Source organism: Pleurodeles waltl, chromosome 4_2 (assembly GCF_031143425.1).
Source record: "Pleurodeles waltl isolate 20211129_DDA chromosome 4_2, aPleWal1.hap1.20221129, whole genome shotgun sequence".
NCBI lineage: Eukaryota > Metazoa > Chordata > Amphibia > Caudata > Salamandridae > Pleurodeles > Pleurodeles waltl.
In genome coordinates this window covers 144,132,898-144,149,257 of record NC_090443.1, presented here as the reverse complement: position 1 = coordinate 144,149,257, position 16,360 = coordinate 144,132,898, and the positions used below count along the sequence as shown (strand labels likewise).

The 16,360-nt window shown below is 40.3% G+C and overlaps 1 protein-coding gene across 2 annotated transcripts in view; it reads left to right on the top strand.

Annotated features, from left to right (window-relative positions):
- Nucleotides 1-16,360, top strand: part of CALCOCO1 (calcium binding and coiled-coil domain 1) — a 171,683-nt gene that overhangs the window by 48,555 nt on the left and 106,768 nt on the right. For both annotated transcript variants that reach the window (XM_069230985.1, XM_069230986.1), the window contains exons 3-4: nt 1,218-1,320; nt 11,621-11,811. In XM_069230985.1, the coding sequence (XP_069087086.1) occupies nt 1,218-1,320; nt 11,621-11,811 (294 nt within the window). The remainder of the gene's footprint in view (nt 1-1,217; nt 1,321-11,620; nt 11,812-16,360) is intronic.

Here is a 16,360-nt window from a genome sequence, read left to right as displayed (position 1 = left end):
TTTGCTCTTTTTTGAACTCACCCGCAATTTTTTTTAATTGATTTACAAATCAGACTTAGGCCCTCATTAGGAGCCTGGCGGTCTTAAGACGGCCAGACTTGCGGGGCGGTTGGACCACTGTGGCAGTCAGACTGCCACATTAGGACCGTGGCGGAGCCACCACGGTCCGACCACGGACACCGCCTCAGGATGTCGACTGACAGTCTCAACGGTTTTAATCTGCCAGGGTGGCGCTGCATGTAGCACCGCCTTGGGGATTAAGACTCCCCAATCCGGCAGCCTTTTCATGGCAGTTGGACCGCCATAAAAAGACTGGCGGAATGGGGTCGTCGGGATCTCCTGGGGGCCCCTGCACTGCCCAGGTACTTGGCATGGGCAGTGCAGGAGCCCCCCCATGGACAGCCCCATCGCGCTTTCTACAGCATGAATTACGGGCAGCGGAAAGCGCAGCGGGTACTGCTGCCCCCGCCGCACTGCCACATTGCCGCCTGCTCGATTACAAGCCGGCATCAATGTTAGGGCCCTCTTTCCCGCCAGCTCAGTGGGAAACTTGTAATAGGGCCGGCGGTGTTCTGGCCACACTGGTGGTCAGATGACGGTATGAGTTTGGCGGGCAGCCTCTGCCACCCGCCAAACTTGTAACGAGGGCCTTAGTTGTAATTTCACATAAATCACAGATCTCCTCCCTTCCTGTACTGCCAGCACAAACTAAGAGTATTGATAAACTGTCAACCACTTTTCACATTTAAAAGCTACACAGGAAGATGCCATGCTGCTTCTGTAAATTGCAAGTTGGTTTTATTACGTCATCAATGCTTACAAACATTTTTGTTAATGTGCTTCAGCAAGCCACCACCATTGCCTACAGAGCTACACTGTGATGTATATTCCTATTTGTATTACAATCAAGAAGTTATAGCATGGTATTAGCAAGAGCTGTCGTGATTTTTCTTTCAAAGTGGCCCTTTTTTTAGAAACCCACCCACTGAAAGAAGAATATTGATCATTTGCAGCAAAGCTTGTCTTTCATCAGATAGTTTTTTTTCAGCACTGTTTATTCCACCCTGGAAGTTCTCTTTTTAGCTATATGTCTTCAAAATAAAATTCTTCTCCAGAGACTTCCATAAGAGCATCAGTGTTTACACGATCACAGAACTGGAAAATGTCATCCCTCCTTGGCTCTGCTGACTTACACCTCTTTCCTTCTATTCTTCCAGGTGGACGCGACCTCTGTGAAGGACTATACTACCTTCGTCTGGTCTTCAACACATGATGGCAGTGGCGAAGGGAACTCACTTCACTGCAGTGTCCAGTTTCAAGGTTGGTAAAGGTAGATCTGTAAAGTCGGCTGGGGCGATGTAGGTAGAGGCCAGACAGGATTTAAATGTGTCATACTAAGCCATTTTTTACTATATTGGAATGGGAGGCTTTTGTTAAATTATCCTGACAGCACATATGTCACTAGACCTTATGTGAGCACCAGAAAAACAGCTTTAAGAACCAGTACTGAGAGAAAGACTAAGGCTCCACCCATCTACTGATATTTCCCTCAACAAATTTTGATTGGATCAGAGGTGTTTCTATGGGTCTTTGTGGAAACAAAAGAAAGTGTGATTTACTGTCTTTAATTGCTCTTCTAAATAAACCAGCTGCATACCAGATCTGTATTGGAGGTGTAAAAGAATTCCAGTCTCTTGAAATGAGTGCTCATGGTAACCACTGGCAGAAATTAAGAGCTGTAATTTCTATTTGCATGTCCTCCTTCAATGAGCTCTTCCAATGGCAAATTTAATCACTTAGGCAGAGACTGTTAAATATGATGAATTTTCAAATGCTACCTTGTCTGAGGAGAAAACTACAGCAAACTGAGTGCTGATTTACTGTGCCAAAATTTTTAAATTGTGCCCAGTGTCCAAGATTCATACTATTTGTGCAGAATAATTCATATTCCTTTTTTATCAGCCCATCAAGCATGTTTTGAGGCACAAAATCTATCACTTAGCATGTGAAGAAAATTCGGGATTCACACAGGCTCACAGGGCACTTCACCTCTGTGACTGGACAGTCAGTATTGAGACAGGCATGCAGTGCCTCATGTATAAGATGAGGTAGACTTAGAAAATTTGCTTATGGATCTAAAGCTTTTCAGCTCTGCTTTATAACACAGAGAGATAAAGCGACTTGCAGCACTGTAACAGAACAGCCTTGGGGACTTGGACAGCATTATACATTTCCCTTCCTCTCATAATTTAAAGGCCTGTGGTAATGGCTAGGCATACAGAGCCTTTCACCTCTGGCGGACTCGGGTTCATACAGTTACTTAGGGAGACCCTGTGACCATAAGCGCTGGGTAGCTCTTGATATGACCCAGGGCTGAAAAGCATTTGACTATTAAGATTTTATGAATCTGCATATAGACAGAGAGGTTCAGCACCTTTCAGTTTTTTGAACTAACAAACTCCAGTCACTGGAGTAAAATGGCCCAAGACACACAATATTGTGTCCTGTGATACTTGAGTGTATTAATTATATGTGTCCACTAGTGAGATTTGCTTAGTTTTACCTTCCTACCGTACTCTGAATGTGTGTATACCACTGATCAAAGCTCTTACTTCATGTCTGTCTCGCTGATTTCTCTTCATACCGGCCCAACGAAAGCTCACACTTAGCAATGTAATTTGTGTTTACTATTATCATTATACAATCCGAGCTTCCACTGCTCACTTGATCTTCTCAGTATGCTGTGGTTGTCTTTCTAATCTCAGACCCTGTACTGCACAGATCGCTTTCACAATTGTCCTAGAGTTTTTGCAAATCATCATTTGCACTGTGAACAATATGAACCATAGATCTACGTGTTCCTCAGATGTTTTGTAATACAGTCAGAGCTTGCACTTCTCTACTTCCTTTCTCCATCTCCCTGGGATGCCTGTATCAGACAGTTAACAGGGCAATGGTGTAGCCTATCTGACGCACCATTTGCTGAATTTTGTTTTGTTTTTAATTTAAAAATATGACCCGGTCACTCTATATATGCTGATAGTAACGATTACGTGGCAAATTAAATCGTTCACAAACAAGATAAAATGAAGGAAACAAATGGACCTGTAGCTAGATAGTCATCTTTAAAAAGGTTGAAAACATGCACTGTACCTTTTGGTGAGTCAGTGATTCAAATATCACATTATGCCTCAGTCACAGTGCTAGTTAGTTCAATTCTGTTTCATGGCTTTTGAACTCAGGATCTCTGGTCAACAGCTCTGCATTTTGTAATCTTTATTGGAGAGACAGTCTTGCCATACCAGTGTCTTTTTTAAATTCCACTCAAAACTTTGCATGCAGACATTCTTTTCCATGGATTTTGTGTCATAAATAGTCACAATTTTCCTGTATCTTTACAACATGCATTCACGTTTTGTAAACGGTTCCAAGTGGGTGGAGGAGACTATCATAAAAGGGCTCATGGGTTATGGAATGTCTGCCTACCCAAGTCCTACGCACTGTGTCCAAAACTGACATAGGAAAAAGACCTTTGAAATAAATTACCTCAATTATGTCACTAATTAACACTGAGGCATCTGATGTCTGTCCGGTCTTTTAGGTTGAGACTCAGCCACCAAAGGCTTCAAGTGCTCCTGAGCTGCCTAAGTCTACCAAAATCCATAATTGATACCTGTTAGACCCCTTGAATTAAATTGTGTCTTTACGCTATAGAATACTTATACAACTGTAATGGGGTTTGAGTTTATTACTTGTTAAAATTGTGATTTTTCGAAGAACATAGCATAAAAATCAAAGTTCTGAGAGAAGCAAAATGTTATACAAATAATAAGCATCTACTGAATTGTTTTTTAAAGGAAAGACTGACATTCACGTAAAAGGCAAACCATCACCCATCTAAGCCTTAAACATACATCAAAGCCTTAAACATCTAAATAGTCCATTTTCTGTTTAGTCATGAAGACTATAGAAAAATGTAAGTAGTAATTTCTTTGTTGTAGCTCCAAAGGAGAACCGTAAATAAATGCATTCTGTGCTCTTTAAGGAGTTGAGTCAAGACCACTTAATGTGTATATAGGAATGCTTTTAAATCTTTGATTCTTAGAGTACCCAGTGGAACAATCCCCCACTACACATTATGGGTAACCTATGTCTGCAAGGCTCTAACCTATTGTGAGTCTCGAACTCCGAAGAGAAAGTGTTTCATACACCAAGGAGAATGTCTCCAAGAAGATTACATTGGTTTCATAGTAATAATCTTAAAAAAATAAGACATCATCAAATGCCTTTGTCATGGGAGATCACACGCTCCTCATACAGTGTAATCATTTGGACATGATACTAGAACAGGCTCAGACTCGACAAAAGTCTTGTAATTACCCACTTTAACTCACCTACATTTTTAGTACTCAGCACTTTATGTTCAAAACACATGTAGATCTCAATCTTAATTTTACCTCCTGTGACTATACAGGAGGTAACATTAAAATTGAGATCAACATGTGTTAGAGCCCCCTTTTTCCTCACTCAGGTGCCAGCTAAATTAGCTGTGCCAAAGCTTAGAAACAAGAGCAAGCATCTGAACAGCTTCCATTTTTACTGAGGCAAACCCACCTGCGATACATCGTAATGGTATGAGCTACCAGGAAACTACTTATGACTGTACTCTTTTCAACTATGCCACCAGATGATGAAAATAAAAAAATTAAATTCACAAATAAGAAAGTAATGCGACTGCAGCAACTACTATAAAAATGACTAGTGTCCTAGTCCTGTTAGTCTGTTATGATCATCCACTGTGGGACTTACCGCAGACGTTTGTGGATGATATTCTGAGATATCAAAGTAATTACTTCTGTGCAGTCAAATCAAAGACGTTTGTTTTGAATCCAATCATTAGTGCTACAACAGATTTACCTGAACATGTGGCTCATGAGTACTATCATGACCTGCCCAGAGATCTTCCTGGCTGCATCTCTCAGGATTAAAATCAGATGCCAAGCAAACAATTGTGAACCTTTTTTTTTTTTTTAAAGAACAACCTTATTCGACCCTCATGCACATGACAAAATAAGTGAGATGAAGAATGAAGCAGGAAATCCGAAGGCTGTAGGCCTTCTAAAGAAAAATAAAATCATAGGTAGGATAGGATCATGGGTAACATTGAAGGTCTCAGGATTGCAGATGCCACCAACAGCATTCACACCCCTCAGTGCCAGCAACAACACTAACCTTAACAGATGCCAGTGTACAAGCACAGAAAACCTGTTAAAGGAATAGGCACACATCATCTCTCAGTGGTAGAGTGAATGCCTAAACTGGAGAAAACCATTGACTTCATCTTTCTGTCAACCTGTCCACTTTGGAAACTTCATGACATTTCTAGCAGAATTGAAGAAATAACAAGAGACAAATGTATATTTTTCAAGTTTAAAGTCTTCATGTCCATCAAGAGAGCTGGCTCAATTCCATCTAAACCTCGGCAAATAAACTGCTAATACAGGGTTTCACTTTCTGCTTAAAAATCCACCCAGAAAGAATTCAAGAAATGTGCATGTATGTGTCAGTGGTTAGTTGCAGTAAATGAAATTCTTAATTTTTCCATACCTAGACTACTGTTCAATAACAACCTTGCTGTGCCAAAAGGTTATACAATATTTCCAGAAAAAAATGTCTATTCTCTTCCTGCGGTCAGTCATAACAATGCAATATCAACCCCAATTCAGGTCTCATCTCAAGGAGCAAGAATGTTTTGTTTGGAGGAGAAACATGTTTCTATTCTAATCACATGTCAAAATCTTCTCAAACTACTTTACCCAACAGTTTACCAAATTTGATACCTTCTAGGCTTCATGGTTTAGTGCATCCTACTAGTTTTGCATGAATGTCTCAACATGTGTCCATGTAGACGGTGGCTATTGGATCATCGGACCAAATCTTCTGGCAAATGGGTAGACAAACTCACTCTAATGCCAGAAGCTCATTAATCATTTCTATGGCGATGTCAACCAAAAACGTTGGTCAATGGGGTTTCTTTTCATCAGGACTTTACCGTTCACACTGTAGTGTCAGATGCTACTCTAACCGACTTGGAAGCTCAAAAGTGCACCTTTGCTGAGAAGGAATCACTGTACCAAATAACCTTCTGAAACTTTATGCAGTCCATGTGCCAGTGAAATTATTCACAAATTCTGTGATGATTAAAACAAAACGCAACCATGATGTGTTACCATCTGAATCAACAGCGTCACCACATCAAGAACACTCAGTCCTTGGAAGCTCAGTCTGAAACCAGATTCTCTCAGCAAGGATTTTTTGGGTAAACATGAATAGGTAATAGGAAATAAAAGGTTTACACAGTATTCTCAGAAATTCGTTTTTCTACAGAGAGATCTGCTGGAAACAAAAACTGCAGTGTCTTTTCATCCAGATCCTAACAGCAAAGGAAGGCAAGGAAGGCCGTTTTCTCAGCTGTAAAGCACATTTTCTGTAAGCCTTTCTATCAAGTCTGCTTGTTGCTTGATGATCCCAGGAGTTCTCATTGAGCTGCCCTACTATAAAGCCAAAATCATGATGATTGTAGGGACCACAATGATGGTAGCACACTGATCGCCTCTACATATTTAAACAATTACACAAGAGACTTTTGCAGATTGTAACTTCTATCAAGACATCATAGTCGGATCGTGCACCCCTGCCTTGATTTTGGCAGCCTGGCTATTAAACTCAATCAATTTGAGCATTTAAATCTTCCCCATTATACAGACAGTCTCAGAGATCAGAAGAAGGCATCCACCAAAGCCTCTTGTACTTTTAAATGGAAAATACTCTGCTTTGGGTGCAATTTAAACACATAGATTGGCAAGATTCAGACGCCCTGACAGGTTTTTCCTTTAGCATAGGGCAATCATGAGGACAAAGCCATCTGTTTTTTATACCTAAGTTTTTCTCAAGACTTCTACGTTATTCACTCCATGTCTCTACCTATTTTTCCTAAATCCTTCATCTCATCAGCCAAAAACGTTTGCACACTCTGGGTTTGACAAAGGTCTTACATTTTCAACTGGATGAAACTGAATACCTCAAAATCTAAACAGCTTTTCAGCAGTTGTGGACCATTTTGTAGGGTTCTGCCACTTCCAAATAATCCAGTTTCAGGTGAATAGTCTAATGTGCAGGTTTATGTTATCTAAACGCTAAAAAACAAAACTGTTTTGAGAACTCCAAGGTCTCATTCCTCAAGCAAAGAAGTAGCTACTAGACCCTATTCTCTAACATGTCTCAGTTGTGGAGATTTGCAAAGCAGCAATATAAAAGTCTTTGCATCTCTTTTCTAATTATTGTTGACTTGGCTCTGACAGCTGTGCCGATAGCTAAGTAGGGTTACATCAATCACATGGGCGGGCAGCTTTAATGTCTCCAAATGCCTTTTTCAGGGGGACAGGTATGTGGCTTTACTAGCCTCCAAAATTTTAACCTGGAGACCAATTTACACGTTTTACGCATCTGCAATATGGTAATGCTCTGAATAAATTGATTCTGTCTTTTAATTTAACTTTTCTTCTGATGATCAGGGGTGTACAAAGGATAATCTGCCTACATGCACTGACAAAGTTAAAGTCAACATTATCGATTTTGTTTTGGTAACACGTGATCTGGCCAAGCTTTTAGGAAACTATGAGATTTTGTCACTTCCCTTTAGTGACCATAATCCTTTATGTCTGAAATTTCAACAAACATGCCTCCATTCATCACCACTAAGTCTTCCTGCCCCATTAGTTACAGAGCAAACAAAGGGATGCGCCTCCAGTGGGATGCAATTGATCCAAACAAGTTTTTAACTACGCTGATAAAAAACCCATCGAGAAGATCTGCAGAGCTCTCTTCCATTTGAAGTCGATCCTACTAAAATCCTGGGTTATTTTGAGCTAATCATAGGTGCTACATCCAGTGGGCTTACTTCAAATAATTCTTATAATGAGAGGCTGAGACACTCATGTTTAACCATGAGCGCACATTAGCCTTAATAACCTTAAAAGTACCCTCAAACACCACACCACATATAATTAACAACATCAAAATTGCCAGGTTAGGTTACAAACTAGCCCTCCAACAGAGGAAGTAAGATAGAAGAGAAGAGCTTAGGAAGATCTCACAAAAGCAGCTATGTTAAAAGATATTAGCCTATTCTGGGAAGTAGTCAATTGTACTTTCTTCTCAGATAATCAGTTATCAGAGGCGTTCTGTCACATCCCTGCTCATGAATGGGTGACCCATTTTAAATCTATGGTTAATCTGGACAATCAGGTGGAAAGGAGTGCTACTGTAAATAGACCTGACTTAGCGCCTGTGGAGGGAGCATGGATAGCAGAGCTTATCAACTGATCATCAGTCACAGAAGCAATCATAAGTGCTAAGAATGGAAAGGCTCCAGTCCTAGATGGGGTCCCGAGTGATTTGTTTAAATCAAATATATCTTTTTGAGCCCTTCTAGTTACTAATTGTCTGAGTCAGCCGTGAGGAGCGACTTGATCACCTCATGGATGGAATCTGTAATCGTTTATATCTTCAAAAAGGTTGATAAGAACCCCCCTAGTTGTTACCGACCAATCCCTTTTGCTTGATTCCATGGCAAAGATTTTCGGCTGTGTTATCTTCGGAAGATTAGGATTCAGGGCAGAGGCCTATTCCTTTTTTAATCCCTTTACAATATGGGTTTTGTCCAGGTTTTGGCACAGCAGAGCAGCCCTTAAACTTAATACTTATAAAAGATAAATATGTCCTCACCAGAATAGAGGTTTTGCACATGAGTTTCATGGACCTCCTGTGCTTTCGATTTGGTGGACAGGGTAATGCCTTGGGATCTGATGAAACAGGCTGGCATTGAGCCCCTCTTATTTAGTTTATTCAGAAGTTTACATCGGGATTCTTCAACAAGGGTTCGCTTTTCAAGATCTGTTGGCTGTACTGCGCCAATAAGGGTAACAGGGGGAGTTAGGCAAGGCTGCATATTAGCCCCCTTGCTCTTCCTTGTTTATATTAATTCACTTGAAGCAGCTCTAAAGACTTGTAGCGACGATGTCCCTAGGATCGGCTCCAGAGGAATCCCTGTGCTGTTATACACAGATGATGCAATTCTTTTAGCACGCCCTGGTGAAGAGTTCCAAAAACTGTTAATTGGCTTCAGTGCTTTTATCTCTGACCTGAGTCTAAAAGTAAATCAACAAAAATCATTCAAAATGTCCTGCAGGCCTAGAAATATTAAATCCAAAGCGTTTTTCTTGAGGTGAGTCCCATTGCAAAAGTTAATACCTTTAATTATTTAGGCATCTTTCTAGACGAAAGTGAACATTTGGACAGGCTCTTGGTCAATAGGGCACAAAAAATGGAGGTAGTTGCGAATGCCGTCTTTAGGTTTGCAAAGAGGCTGGGGCAAAAACCAGTGAGGGACCTGGTCCATCTTTATAAAAGTAAATGTCTTGCAGTGGGAACCTACAGAGCAGGTGTCTGGGGCTGTGCTGCAACTGGGAAACTTCAGGCAGCTGAAAACAGTTTTTATGTAAGCTTCAGGCCCTGCCTAGAGCCACTGCAAGCTTCATAGAGGGTCTGAGGCATAGAGGATCAAATTAATCTTTCACCTCTTTTGCTATGGCTAAAAATATGGCCAAATACCCATTTTTCTAGGCAGGTGTTAGCTTATTGTATTAGTTGTATTAGTTTGCTGTGTATCAAAAACACTTTCTCTATTATAGGGTGTGAACATTTTGTTATTAGCCCTGAAACTATTGATAAAAAGTCGCAGTCGCAGCCCAAAGTAGCTTTTATGTCTTACAGAGAAGAGAAAAGATTTCAGGTGTCCTGGACAAGTCTTCAGTAATTACATACATGCAAATCTCTCCAACAGCAAGCCTGGAATCATATTTTGTTAGGATAACCCCCAACATAGATTTTATCGTACACAATTTAGAATTAACACTGTACACTTTTTAGTGGCTTTTCCCACTGCAGTCTCTTGGCACTCTTCGCTTCCATGTTGTCCCTGCATTATAAATACCCCCAATCCACTTTGCACTTTACACTGTTTGCACTTGAAATTAATCTTTACGGTTGTGGTTCTTGCGACCAGTTCTCCTTTGAAAACCTTTCACCTCCCACAAACACAGATTTTCATTATTTATAGTCTCTAATATTGAAACTCGTAATGCTGTCCTTATGTTTAGTATTGTTGCTATTAAAATGTAAAAACTCTGTGCACATTAGGTCATTTAAGGTAATGTCTTTGATGGAGTTTTCTGGATAAATTGTACATGTTTTAACTGAATGTTCTGTTGTTTTAAATTTGTATTATGTCTTGCAATTTTAAATGTGCTTTCATGGTCAAAACATTTGGCTGAATAAAGATTAATTTGACTTGATTGACGTAAGTGGGTGAAGCCTTCTTATGGAATCTCTTTAATGAAGACTTCTGAGTATTCATCTCAATGTTTTCAACCGCTTTCTGAAGGGGATGGGCCTTCTTCTCTATGCAGTCGTTCCATCAAAGCGAAGGAAGAGTTACTCAACTGTAATCCTAATTCTCTTCTATGGGTATCTTTATTAAAGTCACCACCTCTTGGGTGGTAACAGTGAGATTCATATTTTCATACTTTATCAATTCTGAGGCCCCCTAAAAATGAATTGAAATGGCTGCTACTGACATGCTTGATCGGTTACTTGTGTGGCTGGCTCCCTTATTTGAGCCCTGACTACTTTCAGCATTTAAGTCTTCTACCTTTTAGCTGTATTTCCTTCTGTTTGATTTCTTATTCATTATAAAAAGTTTGTGAAAGATTCAATCTGTCACTTAATTTCTACTAGGGACATATTTAGAGTTACTCTGTCTTTGCTTTAAATAAAAAAAGAAAAATCAATTCAGCCAGTGTAGAATTAGATAAGCTTTAAAGTTATTATATTTTTTATAAGATATTATTTACATATAGCCTCTTAAAATAGTGCTCCAGAACCTTTGGGTACAATTCATTCCTCATGACTTAAATAAATATCCCCATGAATGAGAAATAGAACTACAGGTGTAACTTTTCAATCTTTTGTCATCTGGTTGTCTTATTATAGTCATACCTTGCACTGCGCAGTATACTGTCTCCACATACACCGGACAGCTGTTTTGTTTATCTGCCTGACTTCTGTAAATATACTGGTTGAGTGTTGGGCATCATAAGTGTTGCTCTGAGTCTGTGGTCATTTACCATATATGTATACCCTTATCATAGGAATCGCTGTATTTTAATCGTGCTGTTGGGTATTTTCTTGCAGAATTGATTTTGTGTAATGTAGTTTTAAAATTATTTTGATTTATTCCATAACTAAATGATTGGCTTCTGCTTTTCTCACTTTCCTCCTCCCTCCTTAACTCTTCTGCGTGAACAAAAAGTGATTGTAATGATGGTCACTATCCTGTACTATTACTGCTAAACTAGCAACCCCCGAACATGTATAATAGATGCCACAACCATTGAAATGCCTGCCCAATGTCGACCTTAAGCTTTTTGTACCAAATATGAACTACAGCTGTGCCTAGGCACCTATCACAAAAAGTGAAACAAAATGTGTTTTTTCGCAGCATACTATCTTCCAAAGGCCGGTGAGCAGCAGTATCAGTTCCGCTATGTAGACTGCCATGGGATAGTCTGCGGCCAGAGCACACCCTTCACCTTTGGTGACCTAAGGCCCTTGGATGATCTGGTCACACTAGAAGATGACGAGGCCAGCACAGACATGTTGCTGGTGGTGCCAAAAGCCACAGTACTGCAGGTGAGGTTGACTTCTTCATATGGAACACCTGCTGTGCCTTAAGAAATATACTGTAGGGAAAGGAAACGTAAGCGATTTCAGAAAAAAATACTTTGTGCTTGATAGTCACGTTTTCTTACCAGACTGTATTCATATTACCTTCCAGCTGCCAGAAATGTGGGTAGCGTGAATCAAAAGACAGTGCCACATTAGACCCTGAAAATATAGGGTATAATGTGTCTCTGAAGGGAAACAAGCAATAGATGTTCCACATGCAGAGTTTAGCAGACCTCAGAAAGGGGGGGAATAAAATGATGAGGCTTACAATGGCAGAGTGTAGCAGGCCTTAGATGGCATAGAGCATAAAATGTGAGGTCTCCTAACAGCACCGCATAGCAGGCCTCAAAAAGTAATTTAATGTAGCATTCCTTATTTCAAACACATTATTAACTCATATTGTGTATAGGAAATAAAGTATTTTAACCCATTTAACTTTTTAATGATGACAAAATGAGAAAGAGGTACCAAACTATAAACTTTAAGGTGTTCTTTTTTAATCTTCCGTACATTTTATATATATATATGTGTGTATTGTCACAGATATATATTTTGAACAAATAATAGGTTGTGTATTTTTGTATATATGAAATCTTCCTTAGTTTTTTGCCCAGCTGGGGCTGTAATCTGATTTAATTTGATTTTATCTTTATATTGGACTGATTGAGTCCCAGTTGTTCTGGGGGGAGTTTTTTTTCTTGCTTTTAACAAGACCCAGTCCCCTTTGTTCTGAGGGGCATCTTTTTCTTATTCAGAAGACAGAGATAATGACATATGGACAACAGCACAAACACTAGTCTATAGGTATATTGCCTAAGTAAATTGATGCATTGCCAGCTGCATCAATAGAAGTGAAAAACTGAAAAATAACCATATACTCAGATCTATCCCTGATACCCATGACTAATGTCACAAGGATCACCTTCTACATGATGTCAATATTGTGACTCATCTTCCCATATCATGGATGCCAACAAAAACTGCAGCTATCCTCAGTCTTGTGATTTCAGTGTTGACTATGCCAACAGTCTATTCTTTGGCAACGCTTGTTTGATCAGGTTTAAAATTCAACAAGTCCAATATGCCCCATAAGGTTCCAGTCTCCCTGAAGCTGGATGATAAATGTTTTGCATCATTCACTGAGCCTCTCAAAGAAAAGGATCACTATACCCACAAATTAATTTTAAACAATACAAAATATAGGACACTGCGCTCCATTATAGCACTATGGATCCTTATACTTCCTTACATTAAGAAACCATAGAAAGCCCTCCTTTTTCGCTAGAAGTCAAAAACTTGAATCATCCAAGATCATTTAAAGTTGAGAGGTGAGCTGAAAACATGATTGATTATGAGATAATTACATCAGCCACTGACCCTGGATAGAGCACAATACGACAACCCTTATAAAAGTATAAGCACAGTCGAAAGCTGTGCAGCAGTCTCAAGCAGCACACCATGCCAAGAAGATTGATACATGCACCCAGTAGAAACTGTGGAGCTTCATCTCACATGACTTTGGAGTAGCCTTGCTATATCAGTGGAATATAATTACTATGCCTCCCCAATCACAAGACATGCCTCTCCAATCAATACTAGAAGTAACCACTGCCACAATGCACCTGTAGGACTGCAGCCTGCTTAATGACATATATGACTCTAGCCACTGAACCCCCACACTTCACAGACATACCATCCCACCTACCTCTAACCATTATTGTTTACAAATAAAATATAATCATGTTATTTAACAATTCATTACCTGATCCCCCATCGTCAACAGGACAGGTATATAATGTATTAAATGGCTTATGGCAGCTTGTTGGCAACTGGATAACAGAGATTAAGCCTGTACTACCCCTCTTATGTTGCCACTCAACACTAACTAGACTGCATGCCAAGACCAAAGAGATCTCTCCACAAGACTCTAACATAGTCCACACTGCAGGTTCCAGATAGTTGCATAGTCTGACCACTGACAAAAGGATAACTCTAACTCAGTGCGTCTTCTTCATACAAATCTCCTCAAATGACATTTCAAAATGGCAATTTTATCATGAGAACTCTAATGCAGTCTACCAGGGGAGGCCACCTTAGCCTTTAGCTACACCTGTTACCTTTTTAGATCCATACGATCACAGAGTTGATGGCCTACTGCCACAGGCAGGATAGGAAATTGGATCAAGAACATAAAATATAAACAACCAACACAATAGAGGAACCTATAGAGTTAATCAGAAATGCCAGCATAACACAAACTTTAAAATCGTGCATCTGTCTCTCAAACTTCCTCTCCCATTATACTGCTAAGTACTATGTCCAATAACACGATAACTGCACCTCAGTAGTCATCATGCATAACAAGGGAACATTTTCTATATACAATGAAAGCACGGATAACAGACTTCCAACCATACACACACATGTGTAGCTTGAGCCCTCCATGTATAAGCCGTTCTAAACCCCTTAGAAGGGTAGTGGGCTCTATACAAATTCTTAAGTATGTTACAGTACAGTACTTTATCTGCCTCCTTTTTTTTTTTTTTTCCGGGGCACAGGAGAGATACTTATCCCAACCATTGCTTTTCATTATTTCCTCTTTTTCTCACTTTGTACACCCTCCTCGTCCACTGATCTTGCGCAGCTGCACAGTGTGTTTTTTAACATACATAAATACTTTTTTGTTGCCATTCCCTCCCTGAAATCTGGGTACTCCTGACTGTTCCGATTTTTCAACTTGCCTTTTTGATCTGGGATGCACCCTGGCAGCATCTCCTCCAGTCCAATAGCTTGCTGCTCTAGCTGTGGTTGAGATGGAAAAAGAAATGTAGTACTCTTGGTTTCTATACTAATTTCATTTCTCATTTCCTATCTTTATAATTAATATCAATTTCTTCCTTTTTCAGGAATCTGATCACGTTGGGTTATTTCTTAGTTATTTTCTCCCTGTAGCGGATTACTGAATTCTTGTATTTTTTCATTGTCGTTATTAGCTTTGTGTTTGCCAAGTTAATTTTTATCAGAAAAGGAGAAATTAGGGTTACTGTTTTAGGTTATATTCTTTTATATTTACGATTGGACAGGTTAATATGAGGGTGTTGCTGTATTAATATTACTTAAGCATAAATAGTTGAATTATTTTTTAGTCAATATTTTTCTACTTTATTCATGAGCCCCCTTCATTTCATATTTTGACCTTAGATGATGTGTGACTGTTCTAAAATGTTTGCTTCTAAGATCACGTTCATTGCACTTAGGAATCTGAATGTCTGTATTATTCTCTCACCTCTGTTCATCTAGTATTGATTTCTTTGAACTACTGACCTTTTGAATATTGGATTTGGCGCTCAAGCAATTAATTCTAAGGTCACCAGTAACTGGACAAGCAGTAGTCCATATTTATCATTAGGGAACATGGTTTCCTGGACTAAATACAGTTCTCCAGATGAGGATACCAATGATATGTATATTGGATATACAGATACTTCTTTTTTGCAGTCTCCTTGAGCACCCCAGCATTCCACCTGTTCTTCATTTGATCTTATCTCAGTTTTTATCCTTATTGATATAATTCCATATGTACCTGGTACTCTAGGGATACCAGGGCCATAGGACAGAAGAAGTCCTGCCCATGGGCTGGTGTCACCCTACACACCTGGCTGGTGTACTGTTCTGGGGAGACAAGCCTTTCCACCATCATTGTATGGTTAGCCCCACTGTCCCTCAGAGCAGTGACTGGGACCCCATTCACTGTTACCTGGTGGAAGTGACGACTCCCACCCTCAGGGATCACCAACTCACCCTCTGAGTCAACCTCCCAACTAAGGAATATCATGGCATGGTCTATGACCTGCCCCTGGGGGCTACCTCCCCCTAAGGAAACATTAGCTACCTCGGTAGAGGGGCCACCAATGTGGGTTGTTTTAGGACAGACAGAGTCCCCTTTCATGTGTCCTGACTGGGAACACTCAAAGCACCGGGGTTGAAAATGGGGTGCCCTGGGCCACCGCCAACCAGAACCTCCCTCCTTCCTGTCAGAAGGGGCCTGGGACTCTTTTTCTCCCTCCTTATCCTGGGACCTGTCTGCGTCTCCCTTGACTTCCCTCTCCTTCTTCTGGGAACCCTGCCCACCTTAGGCGGCGTCTCCCCCATAAACCTTCTTGTGGACCCTGGTACTCACCCAGCGGTCCGCCTCCATGGCAAGCTTCCTGGGGTCAGTCAGCTTACTATCAGTCAAGTGCTGGCGCAGCTCTGCAAAACACAGACTAGACAAGTGCTCCCACGCAATTAAGTTGTACAACCCCTGAAAATCTGTCACATTACTGCCCTTCACCCAACCATCCAGTACTCTTCAAAACGAATCTACACACTCTTACCAGGTCTGGGACTCATTTTTCTAACTCTTCCTAAACTGATCCTGTACTAGTCAGGAGTGAGACCATACAGAGTGAGAAGGGCCTCCTTCATGTCAGCGTAGGTGAAGTTGTACCCCTTACCCAAAGCTAGCAAAGTG